Genomic DNA, 16,564 nt, shown 5'->3' with positions numbered 1-16,564 from the left:
CCCTTACTCCAAAGTTTCTCACACATCGCTGAGCCGGGCTGCTCTACCACCTGCTCTGCAGAAACACCAAGAGCTGCCTGGGACTTTCTGTTGCCAGTTCTCAGCATCTGTTTACCCTTGGCCAGGTGCTAATGTAACTTAACCACAGCCGGCCCTGTGCAGCCATTCATTTTCATGCCCAAACATCCCCATGAAGGACACTGGAGGTGTGGGGGGGGAATAGGGCAAGGGTCTTTTGACTCCCAGCTAGTGCACTTTGGCAGAAACTGGGGTTGCCCTGAAATCCCAGGACCGTTTAACACTCAGGTTCACAGGTTCTTAGGAAACACTGTGGATAATCGATGCTCCTCCAAGGGAGCAGCACCACACTGCAGCAACACAGTCCTGGCTAGATCCTTCAGGCTCCCAGCACGGGGGTGAGGAAGAGGAGGCTGCAGGTACTGAGTAGGAAGAGGTCACCTGGGATTCCCCATTGCTGCTGCAGTCTGGTGGGGAGAAGTTCAGAGCTGCATGACCTGCAAGGCTGCTGTCAGCTTTGGGAGCTGCCCCCTCGGAGGTTCTGCTGAGAAGGTCCTGGAGCGTCTGGGCCTCACTAATGATCAAGGGGCCGGGATTTGGCTGGGTGGCTGCCGGTGAGCACTCTGACATCTGTTGTGTCTCCCAGGTGGCGAGACGGAGGAGGAGATGCTGCGAGTGGACATGCTGGAGAACCAGGCCATGGATTTCCGTATGAGCCTTGTAATGATCTGCTACAATCCTGACTTTGTGAGTTCATCCATGCTGTCCTGGGGGCTGCAACAAGACCTTGTTGATTTCAGGACAAATCCCACTCCAATACTATGCTATTAGCGCACACAGCATTTTCCATACTAGATTGGGTCCATTTAGCTGGTATTCTGCTTCTGGCCCAATACTTAATCCTTCAGGGGCAGGTGAATAATGGTCTGAGTCACTTGCATAATGCTGTACCAGGGGAATTCCTTCCTGGCCCTCACAGGTGACCTGCCCTGAAACATGATACTGCTCCCCCTTAGATCCCTATTATGACAATGGCAAACTCCAGGTGCCCTTCCCACTACAAGAATTTACTGTACATTGGGTGGGCACAGGGTTGCCTTGGTCTAATCCACAGCTGTCTCTGAAATCTTTCCCTCTTCCTCTCTGCAGGAGAAACTGAAGCCTGGCTACTTGGAGCAGTTGCCTGGGAAGCTGAAGCTGTTCTCTCAGTTCCTGGGGAAGAGGAAGTGGTTTGCTGGGGAGAAGGTACATGGTGGGGGTGTGATTGGGGGAGGGGCATGGGAACAGACTCGACTGCCCTGTGTCACTTCTCTCTCGCTCTCTCTCCAGATCACTTTTGTTGACTTTGTCATGTACGACATCCTGGACCAGAACCGCATGTTTGAGCCCAAGTGCCTGGATCAGTTCCAAAACCTGAAGGATTTTCTTGACCGCTTTGAGGTGAGGTTTGCCCTGACTCCTGTAATGCACTGCTCTGGTTATCCAGGGACAGCCCAGCTGCAAACATTAACTCCTTTGCAGAGAACTGGGCAACAGGCAAAGAATTTCATTTGCTAACAGATACAGCAGCTGCCAGAGCGATTGCTAACAAGTACTTGTTAGTGCTTCTGGTGGTAATGGAGATGTCAGACTGCCCCCCTCTGGCACCAGTAGGGCAGACAACTCTGGAGGGAGTGAAGTCCTCTTTGCTCTGTAACCACACAGGTTTTTCCCCTCCCAGTGCCCTGTAGATTTGCTTCAGCCCTGACTGAGGCCTTCCTCAGAGAGAGAGAGAGAGAGAGAGAGAGAGTCGTCTCTCTCCTTGGCCATGTATCTGATGGGCTCTCTGCTGGCCTCTGAGGGACTGGCTACCTCCTTCTCTAATGGAGAGGTAGCCACATCTTGGTGCCCCGCTTGCTTGGTGATCTTGGCAGACACTCTTCAGGTGGCACTGGCAAGCTGGGATGGGACACTCCTATCCTGTGAGCCCTCCTAAGCAATGTCTCTTGGGATTCCCAAAGCACACTTGCTCCTGTTCTACTTTGTCCTTGCTCTGTATGTTGTTGGCCATGAGCTGTTGTGGAAATGGCTGAAGTGGCAGGCACTGGTTCCGGGTGGAAATAGGTGCTGGGACAGAAAGGAAGCAAAAGCCATACTTGCCATGAGTAGTTTTCTATATTATCCCAGCCTGACTCCTGCCATAGCTTCAGTGAAGCAAGAGAGGGTCCTTGTATGTGGATCGGGGCAACGGGCCAGTCTCCAGTCTGCCAAGATACAAGGTAGTATCCGGGAGCTGGTTATGGATTCTTAACTTTGGCCAGGGCCAGAGCAGAGAGCAGCAATGGGGCTGCTCTAACCTGTGGCAGGAGGCAACAGTCCCTAAAGGATTATCTTACAACTGAGGATGTGCTCTGGCCGGGACTGTAGGGAGGAGGTACAGGAGCCAACTTTGCACTCAGAGGATCACCACTATTCAGTGCTGCGGGAAACCCTAGCTAGTTGAGGGTGTGGCCACTCCTTGAGCAGCACAAAGGAAGTAGGGCAGAAAACATCCCACCATGCCAGCAGGTATAACTGGTTCCTCAGGGACTTGCTAGACATCACACTGATCAGACTCCCCACCGGGGGATGTGGGGGACCCACTTTGGTGTGGCCCAGAAGAGGCTTCATGTTCATGTTTCACGGGGTTGAGGCTGTGTTGTGAGGTGGTTTGGGAAGCAGACTGTCTCCCCTCTGCTCAGGGATCTTCTTCTGCTCTCTCCTTTCTCCTCCCCCCCTCCCCCCCCCCCCCCCCGCCCAGGCCCTGGAGAAGGTCGCAGCCTACATGAGCTCTAGCCACTTCATGAAGACTTCCGTCAACAACAGGATGGCCAAATGGAGCAACCAGAAGAAGTAGATCTGTGTGGAAGGGAGGGGCTGGAGAGGAATAATCCAGAGCCCCCACTTGCCGTTTGTGTACGGACTCCCTCAGAGCGGATGTTGTGGGGGGGTGGACAGTTGAAGATGTTAAGTGGCGGTTTCAGTGAATTGCTCTGTGGAACAATCACTAACCGTGTGTAGTGACCCTACTCTGAAATGACCGGCCAATAAACGTTTAGTAATTGCACAATGGCTCCCTCGTGCTGAGTTGCCGTAGCCTCCCTGGAGGAAACCAGCCTCTCCAGTGCTGCCTCTTCCCCGTGTCTGTTCAGTTAACCGAGCTGGGAATAGCCAAGTACCCAGCACCACATCACATCTCCTACAGGGCATCGAGACCAAATCCTGCTTTGGCTTTGATGCCTCTGCAGTTGTTAGTGGAGTGGCGCAGGTGGAACTTCCCCCAACCCCTGGTCATGTAGACTCATGCTGTTGATGTACCTCCCTTGGTGGCCAGGGTGAACCAAACTAACAGCATCAGCCTGAGACTCAGTTGGTGCTGGTCAGTGCTGCTTAGTGGATTTAGAGGGCTGCTGTTACTGTAGATCCTCTTCAAGGGAAGAGGCTCTGGCCTGTTTCCCATTCCATCCTCGGTGGTGCTTAAAAGCCCTGTCTCCTGGCAACCAATTACAGGTACTTTCCTTGGGTGCCCTACCCTGATGACCCTGGCCTGTGGGGGAGTGATGCTCCAGGCTGGGTTGCCATGGCCCTGGCAACTCAAGGACCAGGCCACAGCCACTGCCCACAATGGGAACCTCCACCCCTCCCCCCCCCAGCAGACACTGCATGGACCCCATGGGCTTGGGTCAGACCCCAGCAAGCACAATACAGGGCTCTGTTACCCCAGACCTGTGCTCTCACTAGCCCCCAGCCCTACTCTGTTCCGGCCACCTGGGGCCCCTGCCCCCAATAACCTTCTGCCTCACTGTAGCCCGGACACCAGGGTCCCCTGGCCCTGCAATCACCCTCTGAGCCTCTCTGTCCCAGACACCAGGGTTCCCTAACCCCCCAGTGACACCCTGACCCTCTATCCCGGACACCTGTGTCCCCAGTCACTAGATCTGCTCCCTCCTCCATGGATTGTTTGAGATCTGGGCTGCGTCTTGCAGCTGGAAGGGCCAATTAGTGTCTCTCGCACTCACCCTCAGATGAGGGCACCCCGGAGCAGGAGGTACCAGCCGAACAGGGTGAGGAGGAGCCCAGGGAGCCGGAGCCACCGTGCCCCACAGAGAGCGAGAGCTTCAGGATGACAGTGCCTGGCCAGGGGGGCCACACCTGTCGCTATGCATTTGTGAACAATTGCCAGACATTTTGGAGCGCCCAGGTGAGTGGGTCAGGGGCACAGGTGGTGAGGAGGACTGGCAGATGAGTCAAAGTGGGGTGGGAAGCCCGTGGAGCTGGTGAATGGCCCAAGGGGTCATGAGGCAGTGGAGGGGTGGCATGGGGGGGAGGGGGCCATGGAGGCAGTGGAGGAGGCATGGGGATGGTGAAGGGGGCATGAGGGTGATGGAGGCAGTGGAGGAGGTGTGGGGGCAGTGGAGGGGTTGAAGGGGTGACATGGAGGGCATGGGGCAGTGGATGGTGCATGGGGTGGTGGCGAGTGGATGTGACTCTGTGCCTGGGCCCTGACTGCCCCGTGTCCCTCTCCCCACAGAAAGTGTGTGCCCGCTGCTACCGTGGCCGCCTGGCCTCCATCCACAACTATGCAACCAACCAACGCCTGAGCAGCATGGTGCGTGCCCGCACCAACCAGGTGTGGATCGGGGGCTACACCTCCCGCTGGGTAAGGAGAGTGTCTGGCCCTGCTGCCCCCGTTCCCCCACTGCCTGGGCCTGGCTCAGAACCCCTCCCCCGACTCCCTCAGCAGGGCCCTGCCAGCTCTGAGGCTGGCCTCCCCTCCAGTGCAGAGCAGACAGGGAGATCCATTCCCCACTGCGGCTCACTGTGTTCCCAGCCAGGACCCCGCTCAGGGCTGCCCCAGACCACCCCGTGCTTGCCCCCAGGAGGTGGGCCTGGTAGCTCAGGTGTGGGTCCAGCTGACCCCCAGATGGCTGGCAGTCTCCTTGGGGCCCACTGACCTGGGTTGCCCATGAGGTGCCATGGCAGAGTCTGGTGCCAGCAAGTCCCAGGTACTTCCCAGCAAACCCAGAGCCCCTCACCTTGGCTCCCGGCTGGCTCCAATGCAGGAGCAGCTCCTGCCCCAGCCCAACCGATGGCCCTGGCCCCTTGGGGGCTGGAGGGGAGGGGATTTCCTGGGGCACCCTGCAGATGGGACAGCACTGATCCTACCCCAGCCCCTTCCCCACAGTTCTTTCATGTGTACCCCCGCTGGGTTGACCACAGTGCCTGGAACTACTCCAACTGGGCCAGAGGGAACCCCTGGTGGTTTTGGAAATGTCGCCATGTGCCCTGTAGGTGAGGAGCCCCCTGGGGTAGGATAGGGCGGAGATGGGGATCTAGTCACTGCTTGTGGGAACAAGAGCCCTTGGGCAGGGGCACTACAGATCTGTGGGGCAGGGGTCCGAGGGTAGGTGGGGCTGTGGGGTAGGAGATCTGAGGGTAGGTGGCAGCAGGGGTTTGGGGCAGGGGATCTGGGGTTAGTGGTACTATGGAGGTGTGGGGCAAGGGATCTGGGGTTTGCTGTGGGCTGGGTGCCAGGTGCCAGCTGGGAGGGCACTAACCCCTCTCCTCTCTCTCTGCCAGGTGGTCAATGGAGAAGCGTCAGCTGCGGGACTCACCTGCCCTTTATCTGCGAGTACTGATGGGGCTGCTCCCCCCCACAGGGTCCCACTGCCCCCACCACTCTGCTGGCCTGGAATTCCCCACTCTGCCCTGCTGGAGGCACCCCTGCTCCCGCCTCTGCTCCCAGCCTTGTCCTGGCTTCCCGGGGGGGCAGCCCCCCCTTGCTCATTGCCTGTGACTCCCTGCAATAAAACAGTGCTGCACTCATCACCCCCAGGTGTCGCTCCTTCCTGCCCCTGGGGCTGGACCAGGGCAGGGGGAGGGCAAGAGGTGGCCCGGGGGGAGAGGGGCTGGGGATTACCCCCACCCAGGGATGGAGGTGGGAGGGGAGTTACTGCTGTACGGGGCATTAGGGAGCCCACTAGTGGGAACTCTGTCCAGTTCAGGGGTACCCCCAGCCCCCGGGACATTCCCAGCAAGCAAAGGGCTCAAACGCCCAACAAGAACGGAGCTGAGGACTGCAGCCCTGCAACGGGCCGTGGGGGCAGGAAAGGCCAGCTTTGGGGGGACTTGCGCCCGGTCTGCGCACCCCATCGTGGGGAGGAGATTTCTCACAGCAGAGGCTCGTCAGTCCAGCAGGGGCTGGGCATGGTCTGCACCAAATTCAGACCAGGAACAGGGGGCATGTTTTTAACATAGAGGATCCTCTTTCCATGTGCCGGTGGGTTCTCTAGTGCCTGGGAGCACCCAATGAAAACCGGACGCCTGTCTCAGACAATGCATCATGCTGGAGCCGCTGGGGGAGGGTCAGGCCGTCAGACAAGATGGGCACAAGCCAGGCAGAGCTGACCAGGGGCTTCCAGTGACCTCTGGAGAAGACTAAGTGCAGAGCTGGGTTAGTTCCTCGTTAGCATTTATGTGATTTCAGGAAGGAAGGCGCCGGGGCGTCCCATTCCCTCACTTTTACAAAGAAGCACAGAAATAAAATCTCTGTAGTAAAAGAGAAGGAAATAGGGGGATTGAAATACACCCTGCTGATAAGGGGAACTATAATACACACACCCCGCCGCGCACCCTGGGTGCAGGGAGAGGGAAAGGCTGGATTTATACCGACCGGGCTATACAAAAACCTAGAAAATCAAGTATCTAAAAATACCCCATCGTGACCCACCACCCTGCTGCTGAAGAGGAGTGCCTGCCTGGCTGGAGCTGATGGTGACAATGCTGGGCTGGAGGGACACAGCTGGGGATTTGCTGGGGCTCAGCCTGCACTCCTAATTCCCTTTCCTCATTCCCTTTTTGGGGGGGGGGAACAGCCCCTGAAGGTCCCTGCTGGGGGGGGTCAGATGGAGGACTCCACACCGGCCTTGGCCAGGGTCAGGGGGGGTGAGTCAACATGTTGCTTTTCCTGCTCCCTCTCCCGGCGCTGGTACTCCCGCAGCACCACCAGCGGACTGACGAAGGCCAGGAGGATGACGATGATGAGGCCAATGTTCACCTGGATGGGAAAATCAGGTTCTGAACAATACAGAAAGTGGGGGTCAATAAAGTTCCCCCAGGTCCGGTATGGGGCATCCCCTGTCTCTCACTGCAGGATGTCAATAAAGTTCTCCAGGCCCCAGATGGGTCACTCCCTGTCTCTCACTGTGGGATGTTGATAAAGTTCCCCAGTCCCTGGATGGGGCACTCTCCGTCTGTCACTGCTGGATGTTAATAAAGTTCCTCTCCCCCCCAGGCCCCGTAAGGGGCACACCCTGTCTCTCACTGTGGGGTGTCGATAAAGTTCCCCCCGGCACTGTAAGGGGCACCCCCCATCTCTCACTGCAGGGTGTCAATGAAGTTCCCCAGGCCCCAGATGGGACAGGATGTTGTACTTAGAGTACTGCACAGGATCTTTTCAGGGGGAATAAGGCAAAACGCCACATTTATTAGTAATACATGTATTAATTAATACTGTATCATATGCATATGAGATATATACATATACACTCATGCACTCACACACACACACACAAGCATGCTCTGTCTTGTTGTTGTTACCAATTAGTTGCTCCCCTTAACTGCACTGGCCAGGTGAGTTAGATGGGGGAGGGGTGGAGCCGGGCTTCTGCTGATCCGGATCGATGCTCCCATGTGACAAGACGAGACCGGGGGTCCTCTGCAAGACACCTCACTTTTCTAGCAGCTTCCCTCTCATGCAAATCTGTACCAGATTCAAAATCTGTGTCTGTGTCCATTGGTCCTTTGTGCTGCTTCCTTCTGAAGGTGCTTGCTTCTAACCCCCGAGGCCATCAGTATGTCTGATCTTCTTTAGTGAGTCCACTTGACACGTTTTAGCATCCTTGGGTCTGGCTCCCAGCCTCTCTCCAACTGTTGCAGCTGTTTGGAGGTGCTGTCTTCCATGCCTTCCTCATTCACACCTCATTCATTCAACAGGGCAATTGATTAAGAGTGTGTGTGTGGGGGGGAGATCTTGTTCTGCTAGCAAAACGACATTTTTCTTCTATCTTATTCTATCCTTAGGGGCTATAACATTAAACCAAGTTCAAGGCAAGCTTTCTACATGAGACTTTGATACAAAGTTTCCATATACCAAGGCTCATCAGTACAAGGTTTCTATATTAGGCCTTGATACAAAGTCTCATGAAGACAGAGGTCACACATGGGTAGACCCACTACAAGGTTATATGAACAGGCACAATGATTTAGTTGGGAATTGGTCCTGCTTTGAGCAGGGGGTTGGACTAGATGACCTCTTGAGGTCCCTTCCAACCCTGATATTCTATGATATGATTCTATGACAATGTAAAGTCATATGAAAATGATCAGAGATTTATCTACAAGGACACTCACATAGAAGGGGTCATCGCTGAGCGGTCCCTTGATGAGTGCGAAGCAGGGGTACTGGAGGAGTGACACCAAGGCTGACAGGCCCATCACCAGCCCATATAGCTTCCCGAAATGTTCCAGCGGGAACCTGTGGAGAGACGACCCAGCGGGGGGGGGGGGGGGGGGGGGCGGGGGGAGGAAGGAAGGACGGTGTTACAGATGTGGGGGGCACTGCTGTGAGACAGGCCAGAGGCGTACCCTGCCCCGCTGTCCATTGCAGGACATCTCCTTGCCCTGTCAGCCTTCCCCTCCATTTCCTCCACCCCATCCCTGCCCCCCTGCCCCATTGGTAGCCCCCTGCCCCCTCCATGTCTAGGATCTCCCCAGCCCGTGCCCCCCGGGTGACTCACGCGATGGCCAGGAAGGCGGCGTTGCCCCCGTACAGGAAGGAGCGGCTCAGCACCTGCAGGATGAAGGTGGCGTACTGCACGGGCAGCACCGGCACAGAGGCACAGACCGAGAAGGCCACACACTGCAGCACCGTCACAGCCAGCGACAGGATGCAGGAGTGCAGGTCCGCCAGGGAGTCCGAGCCACCTGACAGACAGGAGAGACACTGGCAAGAGGCAAGGGAGAGACATGGGGCACTGCTGCTGGGAAGCTCGCACTCTGGGGTCCCAGATGGGCATAGGCTGCAGGGAATCCTGCAGTGCCAGGGTCCCAGATGGGCACTGCTGTGGGGAAGCTCGCAGCACCGGGGTCCCAGATGGGCACTGCTGTGGGGAAGCTCACAGCAGTGGGAGGAGCAGCAGAGGGCAGAGCTGGGTCCAGCAGCTGGCAACGGACGGGGTGATTACCTTTGGCACTGCCATCCTTGCTCCTCCCACGCTTGTGCCGGTCTAAGATGAGCCCATTCCAGGGGGCGCACAGGACCCCGCAGAGCTGGGTGAAGGCGAAGGCATTGGTGTAGGTGCTTACTGAGAACAGAGACAGGCAGCAAAGCATAATGCTTGAGACTTCACCCCACATGCCCTGTTCACTTCCTGATCCACTGGACAGGAGAGGGGCCTGTATTGGCCAGGCACTCCTGGGTCCCGCACCCAGCCCTCGGTGACCTTGGCCAAGCTACTGCCCCTCCCCCTGCCTCAGTTTCCCATGGGTGACAATAGTACCAACCTTGTCAGGTCACCCGAGACGCTGGGCAGGAAGGGCCAAGGGTTTGTACTTATTCCAGCCTCCCTCCCCTGCTCTGGAACCTGCCCCATTCCCCCGTTCAGTTCTCCTCACTCCATCCATACCAATAAGTACAATCCATTCATCAGACAGCAGGGGGCAACGCTGCCCAGCTCAAAGACACTTCTGCCTACTCCAACACCACCCCACCTCCAACTTTACCTACAAAATCTTTCTCCATCCCTGCCTGCTCCATTCCCTCCGTCCTTCCCTCCATCATCTCTCTCCATCCCACCTGCTCCATTCCCTCCATCCTTCCCTCCATCATCTCTCTCCATCCCTGCCTGCTTCATCCTTCCCTCCATCATCTCTCTCCATCCCTGCCTGCTCCATTCCCTCTGTCCTTCCCTCCATCATCTCTCTCCATCCCCGCATGCTCCATCCCTTCATCCTTCCCTCCATCATCTCTCTTCATCCCCGCCTGCTCCATTCCCTCCATCCTTCCCTCCATCATCTCTCTTCATCCCCGCCTGCTCCATTCCCTCCATCCTTCCCTCCATCATCTCTCTTCATCCCTGCCTGCTCCAATCCCTTCATCCTTCCCTCCAACATCTCTCTCCATCCCTGCCTGCTCCATTCCCTCCGTCCTTCCCTCCATCATCTCTCTCCATCCCTGCCTGCTCCAATCCCCTCATCCTTCCCTCCATCATCTCTCTCCATCCCTGCCTGCTCCATTCCCTCCGTCCTTCCCTCCACCATCTCTCTCCATCCCGCCTGCTCCATTCCCTCCGTCCTTCCCTCCATCATCTCTCTTCATCCCCGCCTACTCCATTCCCTTCATCCTTCCCTCCATCATCTCTCTCCATCCCACCTGCTCCATTCCCCCAATCTTTCCCTTGATCATCTCTCTCCATATCCACCTGTTCCATTCCCTCCGTCCTTCCCTCAATCATCTCTCTCCATCCCCGCCTGCTCCATTCCCTCCGTCCTTCCCTAGACCATCTCTCTTCCCCTCTCTGCCTGCCCCATTGTTCCGTTCGCCCCCTTCCCCGTACTCCCAGCTGTGGCAGGCTGGGTGCCCCGTACCTAGCGTGGTGTCGCCGGCAGCCAGGTGCTCCAGCATGGGGTTGAGGGTGCCGATGAAGAGGTAGTGCCGCAGCTGCATCACCGACAGCCACATGAGGTGCCAGAAGAAGAGCTTGGAGAAGACACAGGCACGGAAAGACATGCCGGGGGGCTCTCCATGGCCCGGCCCGGCCCCCGACTCTCCTGGGGATGGACATAGCGCACTCAGGATTGGCCCTAGGTCTGGTGGGCAGGTGGGGGAGGGGGAGGTGTAGTTTCAGAGTGGGGGCCTGTGCCTAGGCGATCCAGAGAGACAGGGACGCTGCAGGGGGCCTGAGGGGCGCTAGTGACCGCAGGCTGTGAAGGCTGGAGAGAGAATGAGGAGGGAGAGGAGGGATCAGCTCCCAGCCCTGCTGGTTCACCCCACCCCACCCCAGCCCAGCTGGTGGTGGCTGTCCATCCTGGGATCCTCCACAAACCATCCCCCAACCTCCCCCGCGGGCTCCTGTGCTCAGAGGGGCCTGCCTAGGACAGGGCCGACCCCAAGGAGCCCAGCAAGGCACCTGTGCCCGAGTCTGGGTTGTGGCTCTGCTGCCCTGGACACAGCCCTGGGCTGGGGGGCACCTCCGGGGGACAGTGTCTGCCTGGGAACAAGAACAAAGGGCTGAGATGGAGGTCAGGCGGGCGGGGGGTTAAATGTGGGCTCCTGGGAGCTGGAGTCTCTCCTGGACCGGGCCAAAAGCGGGGTCGGAGGGCTCGGGGCTGCCCAAGCTGGCCCCTGCTTTAACTTTCCGTTCTCTCCAGCTGTCGCAGTGCTGGCTGGGGGGGCTTCCCTGCTCCCTTTGGGGGCACAAGGCTCTCCTTGCCCCCACCTCAGGCGGAGTCGCCGAAGGGAGCTCGTGGCCTGCAGCAGGGGTGCTGGAGGCGCTGAGGTTTGCGCCCCAGAGGCAGTGGAGCTGAGTGGCTTACCCCAGTGACAGAGTGAGAACCTAAAAGCAGGGGTCCTCCAGGGACTGTCCCAGAGCACCAGACCTGTGGATCCGTGGGGGGCTTACTGGAGGCCATGGGGCACTTTGGAGGTGGAGGGGCATTTGGGGGGGGCTCACTGGAAGTCATGAGGTGATTCAAGAGTGGAGGAGAATTTGGAGGGGCTCACTGGAGGTCATGGGTGCTGCAGGGGTAGAGGGGGATTTGGGGGGGGGGTTCCTGGGTGGGGCCCCAGGAGGCAGAGGAGAAATTCGGTGCAGGGACTTGTCCAGCTCTACCTTTGCCCTTGAGGGCCTTGCTGGCATCAGCATCTCCCGGGCCTGGCTCCGAGCACAGGTCGCTGGGCTCGTGGGCTCCATCACCCAGGCCTGGCCGCTGCTCCTCATGGGTACGGTAAGAGCTCCCCTGCCTCTGGCACCTCAGCCTGTGGACACAGTGAGCCAATCACCGCCCGCCACAGCCCAGCCCCCACCCAGGCTCACCACTAGGACCAGTGACCCCCATGCAAGAGCCGGGTTCCCCAGCACCCCAGTGCTCCCCTGCCGCACAGGAGCAGCCCCAAGGCAGCAGGGCCTGGGGGCCAGGGGAGAATCACTCCCAGGCGTCCGGCACTGGAGCTGCCATGGGGCTGAGCCCCATTTACCCAGCAGAGCCTGTTCCCTGAGAGAGGGCAGCGAGGGTGCAGTGGGGTGACGAGACAGACTGTGATGGCGGCATCCGTGGGAAGCAGATGCGGGGGGCTGAGAGCCCAAACGGGGGACGGAGGGGTCCACAAGAGGCAGATGTGGGGACAAAGAGGCGCATGGGACACAGATGGGGGATGGACAGGGCAAAGACCCCTATTGGAGGCAGATGAGGAGTGATGGGGCCCATGGGGAGCAGAGGGCCCCACAGGAGGCAGATGGGGGATGGAGGGACCCATGGGGGGCTGGGGGCCCATGGGAGACAGAGGGGCTCACGGGAGGCAGATGGGGGGTGGAGGGACCCATGGGGAGCGGAGGGTGGGGGTGGAGCGTGACTCACCCGTATGTGTATCCTGGGGGCAGCGGGTAGGGGATGTGCCACCTAGGCATCAGGAAGAAGGTGCGGGTCAGGTGCCAGGCACTGCAGGCTGAGAGGAAGAGGAACATGGCTCGCAGGGTCAGGCCTTGCTCATATAGCAGCTGGGGGTGAAGGAAGTTGTCAGTGGGTGCATACAGGGCCAACCTAGACTCAGTGACCTGTATTGTTCATAGGGTGGCTCCCAGAGGCTGAAGCCAGGATCAGGGCTCCTGTTGTGCCAGGCCCGACGCAGACTCATAGCAAGGGACATCCCGTGCCTTGAAAAACTCACAGTCTCAACAGATAAGAGGAAACTGGGGTATGGGGAGGGGAACTGACTCAACCTCCCCGCCCTTGTGTGTCAGTGACAAGGCCAGGAATAGCGCCCACATGGCCTGATTTCCAGACCTGTGGTTTAACCGCACCCACGCTTCGTCCTGCCCTCATCCCAACAGCTCAGCAACAGACTGCCCCCCGAGTGGCTCAGGCTCCCTTCATACATCTCAGCACAGGGCTGGAAGATCATCATGGGATTATTTCTCTCAGCCGGCCCTCGCTGCAGAGACACAACCTCAGGTTGGTTGTTCCCATGCAGCGCATAAACCCCATGGCAGCACATGGCCTGGAGGAGAGGAGAGGGGAGAGGAACAACTCACAGCCAAAGCCAAGGGAAAGAACATCGAAGCAGTGGGAATCTCCACAGCTAGGATCTGTGCAGCGCCCGGCACCACGGGGCCTTGATCTCAGCTGGGGCAGGGCCTGTCTCTCGCTGTGTGTCTGTGCAGCACCTGGCACAACAGGGTCCTGATCTCAGCTGGGCCGGGCCTGTCTCTCCCTGTGTGTCTGGGCAGCGTCCAGCCCCACGGGGCCTGATCTCAGCTGGGGCCGGGCCTGTCTCTCCCTGTGTGTCTGGGCAGCGCCTGGCACAACGGGGCCCTGATCTCAGCTGGGCCGGGCCTGTCTCTCGCTGTGTGTCTGTGCAGCACCTGGCACAACGGGGACCTGATCTCAGCTGCGTTCCAGGAGCTACTCTACGTGCTCTCGTGGCATGGGGTGGCTTGCCCATGGGCTGGAGAACCGGGGCTAAGCCAGCCCCTTACAGAATGGGCCCCATCTGGGACGAAGCAGGGCTTCCGCTGCTCCCAGCATGAGGGGGTGACAGAGAGGAGATGCTTGGGCTGAGCCAGAGACACAAATCTGAGACGCTGTGGCTGGCTTGAAGCAACAAGACTGGCTCCCGTGGAGGCGCAGCCCAGGTCTGGGAACAAGGGCCGGGAACCCCCTAGCTAAGGGGAGCGAGACGCTGTCCTTGCGTTGGGGCCTGGAGGGCTGGAGTGTACCAAGGGACTGAAGAAATGGAGGGGGAAACGTTTCAATTTTCCTCTGGCCTGTGTGGAGTTGTTGGCATAGGGCGCCCTGTGAAGGAGACTGCAGGGGTGGGGTGCCGCAGAGGCACCTCTGACCATGAGGGGGCGCACGGGAGGCAGTAAGTGGACAATGTGCTGCACCTGGCTTCAAAACGGCTGCCTGGGATGGCTGCAGATGTGCATGGGGTGCGGGGCACCCTAAGCCGGTAAAGCCTCTCTCAAGAAGCTGATCCCAGCTGCACTCGCAGCAGAGAAATGGGGTACTGGAGCCTGAAGACTCGAAAGCATAGGGGCCACCTGGCCTGGTGTGGTGCACCCAGCACACTAAAAATGTACCACCAGGGGCAGAGCACAGGCTAGAGGCCCAGTACTATTTGCTGGTTACAGTAGCACCTCAAGGGCTCTATGGAGATCAGGGCCACCCTGTGCTAGGTGCTGTAATCCAGAGGGAGACAGTTCCCGCCCCGGGGAGCCAACACCATCTACATGGACAAAGGGCAGGAGGGGAAACTGTGGCACAGAGAGGGGGTGGGACTGGCCCAAGGTCAGAGCAGGAGATAGACGCCAGGTGTCCTGAGGTCCAGCTCAGTGCTCTCTCCACTGGGCCACACTGTCTTTCTACTCCCCTGGCTGCGGACAGCCCCAGTCCTGCTACCCACACACCAGTGGTTTGCTCTGGCCCCCCTGTTGGGCTAGAGCTGACTTACTGCTCAATGTTGCTGCCCCAGAGGGCCAGCTGGGGCTGTGCACTGGCCGAGCTCAATCCTGCACAGGTGAGGCCAGTCTGGGGGGGGATCGAAACGCAGTGCGAACCCCAGGGGCGTGCAGGAAGGGTGAAAAGAACCTGAACATTTGCATGTCACAAGGTTTAGGAGGTGGCTGTATCTCAGGAACTCCTTGCTTAATGGACCCCAAATTTGCACCTTTAACCCTGCCCTCGGCCCCCATGGAGCAGAGTTGGGGTTTCCAGGAGGTGGTCTGCCCCACCCTTCCCACCCTCCCTATTGCTGTCTCCTCCAGCCACCTCCTCTCCCCCCGACCCCTGGAGCTAGGGCCCAGGGGCTCACCTTGACCACAAGGAAGACAGCAGAGGACGAGTCGAAGGCCCCATTGTAGAGGGTGATGATGGTCGAGCGGTGCTTCCCAAACAGGTTCCCCACCTGGAGGAACGATACCCCCCCACACCCAATCATCATAGAATCATAGAATATCAGAGTTGGAAGGGACCTCAGGAGGTCATCTAGTCCCACCCCCTGTTCAAAGCAGGACCAATCCCCAACTAAATCATCCCAGCCAGGGCTTTGTCAAGCCTGACCTTAAAAACCTCTAAGGAAGGAGACTCCACCACCTCCCTAGGTAACCCATTCCAGTGCTTCACCACTTTCCTAGTGAAAAAGTTTTTCCTAATATACAACCTAAACCTCCCCCACTGCAACTTGAGACCATTACTCCTTGTTCTGTCATCTGCCACCACTGAGAACAGCCAAGCTCCATCCTCTTTGGAACCCCCCTTCAGGTAGTTGAAAGCAGCTATCAAATCCCCCCTCACTCTTCTCTTCTGCAGACTAAACAATCCCAGTTCCCTCAGCCTCCCCTCATAAGTCATGTGCTCCAGCCCCCTAATCATTTTTGTTGCCCTCCACTGGACTCTTTCCAATTTTTCCACATCCTTCTTGTAGTGTGGGGCCCAAAACTGGACACAGTACTCCAGATGAGGCCTCACCAATGTCGAATAGAGGAGAATGATCACGTCCCTCGATCTGCTGGCAATGCCCCTACTTATACAGCCCAAAATGCCGTTAGCCTTCTTGGCAACAAGGGCACACTGTCGACCCATATCATCAACACCGCCCAGGGCACCCCAATCCTGCCGGGCCACGGGGAGCACAGGATGGGGGCTGATTGAGCACTATGGGGTCTGGGACCCACAGGGAGGTGGATTGGGGAGGGTGGCACCATGTGGCCTGGGTTGCCTGGTTTCTCCCAGGAGGCTGGGATGTGGGAGTGGCACTATGGGGTATGGTGTCCTTGTGGAGTTGGGCTGAGGGGGGCGCTGTGGGGTTGGAGATCCCCCAGGGAGCCAGGCTGGGGGTGCGATGGGGGCTGGGGTCTCTAGGGAGCCGGGCTAAAGGAGGGCCTGTTCTCTGCCTCCATTACTCAACTGGAAGCAGTTCTGGCAGGGCAGCTGGAGCTGAGGCATCTGCTCCCATGAGGATGCCCTCACCCCCAGCTCTCTGCTTTTCTGCGGGGGGCTCTGATTCTGTACATTAGATATACGTGGGATTTTAAGCGGATTCGTGCTAACCCAAAAAAGAACAAAACAATCATTTGTGGCCCCTGCTGACACTGATTTTGTCCCCGTTTCTGAAGCTTTCACACTTCAAGTTTAATTCATTTTTTCAGACTTTCAGTTGCTGGAGACAGGGGTGTGAACTGATGGCACTAATCGCCGGTTTCCGGCTGCTAATGGTAGCAATGCACAATGCTTTATTAGTATGGTTTGAACC

The 16,564-nt window shown here is 58.2% G+C and overlaps 3 protein-coding genes across 7 annotated transcripts in view; 2 read left to right on the top strand and 1 right to left on the bottom strand.

Moving 5' to 3' along the window:
* Positions 1-662: 662 nt before the first annotated feature.
* Positions 663-3,006, top strand: LOC128836512 (glutathione S-transferase Mu 3-like). Its single transcript, XM_054026859.1, has 4 exons — positions 663-765; positions 1,168-1,263; positions 1,348-1,458; positions 2,798-3,006. The coding sequence occupies exons 1-4, from the start codon at positions 685-687 to the stop codon at positions 2,891-2,893; spliced, it is 384 nt and encodes a 127-aa protein (XP_053882834.1). The 5' UTR covers positions 663-684; the 3' UTR covers positions 2,894-3,006.
* Positions 3,007-3,616: 610 nt separating this feature from the next.
* Positions 3,617-5,675, top strand: LOC128835609 (bone marrow proteoglycan-like). The gene is given in 6 exon segments (XM_054025181.1): positions 3,617-3,625; positions 4,040-4,237; positions 4,568-4,696; positions 5,222-5,307; positions 5,309-5,328; positions 5,617-5,675. Coding segments are annotated over 6 exon segments (501 nt in total).
* An 803-nt stretch (positions 5,676-6,478) lies between these two features.
* Positions 6,479-16,564, bottom strand: part of SLC43A3 (solute carrier family 43 member 3) — a 57,406-nt gene continuing 47,320 nt past the window's right edge. For 4 of the 5 annotated variants that reach the window (XM_054028053.1, XM_054028050.1, XM_054028051.1 and 1 more), the window contains exons 6-13: positions 15,125-15,217; positions 12,673-12,812; positions 11,928-12,073; positions 10,684-10,866; positions 9,282-9,401; positions 8,835-9,021; positions 8,449-8,572; positions 6,479-7,093 (exon numbers count right to left, since the gene is read on the bottom strand). In XM_054028053.1, coding sequence (XP_053884028.1) covers positions 6,938-7,093; positions 8,449-8,572; positions 8,835-9,021; positions 9,282-9,401; positions 10,684-10,866; positions 11,928-12,073; positions 12,673-12,812; positions 15,125-15,217 — 1,149 coding nt within the window. In that variant the 3' untranslated portion in view covers positions 6,479-6,937. Of the gene's footprint in view, positions 7,094-7,477; positions 7,754-8,448; positions 8,573-8,834; positions 9,022-9,281; positions 9,402-10,683; positions 10,867-11,927; positions 12,074-12,672; positions 12,813-15,124; positions 15,218-16,564 lie in introns of those variants that run through there. The other variant, XM_054028052.1, reaches the window with a different exon arrangement.

The sequence above is a fragment of the Malaclemys terrapin genome, chromosome 4 (genome assembly GCF_027887155.1).
Source record: "Malaclemys terrapin pileata isolate rMalTer1 chromosome 4, rMalTer1.hap1, whole genome shotgun sequence".
NCBI lineage: Eukaryota > Metazoa > Chordata > Testudines > Emydidae > Malaclemys > Malaclemys terrapin.
This window is presented reverse-complemented; position numbering and strand designations above follow the sequence as displayed.

Excerpts from the sequence above, each read along its gene's own strand:
- LOC128836512 (XM_054026859.1), top strand. The coding sequence starts at position 685 with ATGCTGCGAGTGGACATGCTGGAGAACCAGGCCATGGATTTCCGTATG. Across the intron at positions 1,264-1,347 it reads AGTGGTTTGCTGGGGAGAAG|ATCACTTTTGTTGACTTTGT; the intron begins GTACATGGTGGG and ends CTCTCTCTCCAG. Across the intron at positions 1,459-2,797 it reads ATTTTCTTGACCGCTTTGAG|GCCCTGGAGAAGGTCGCAGC; the intron begins GTGAGGTTTGCC and ends CCCCCCGCCCAG.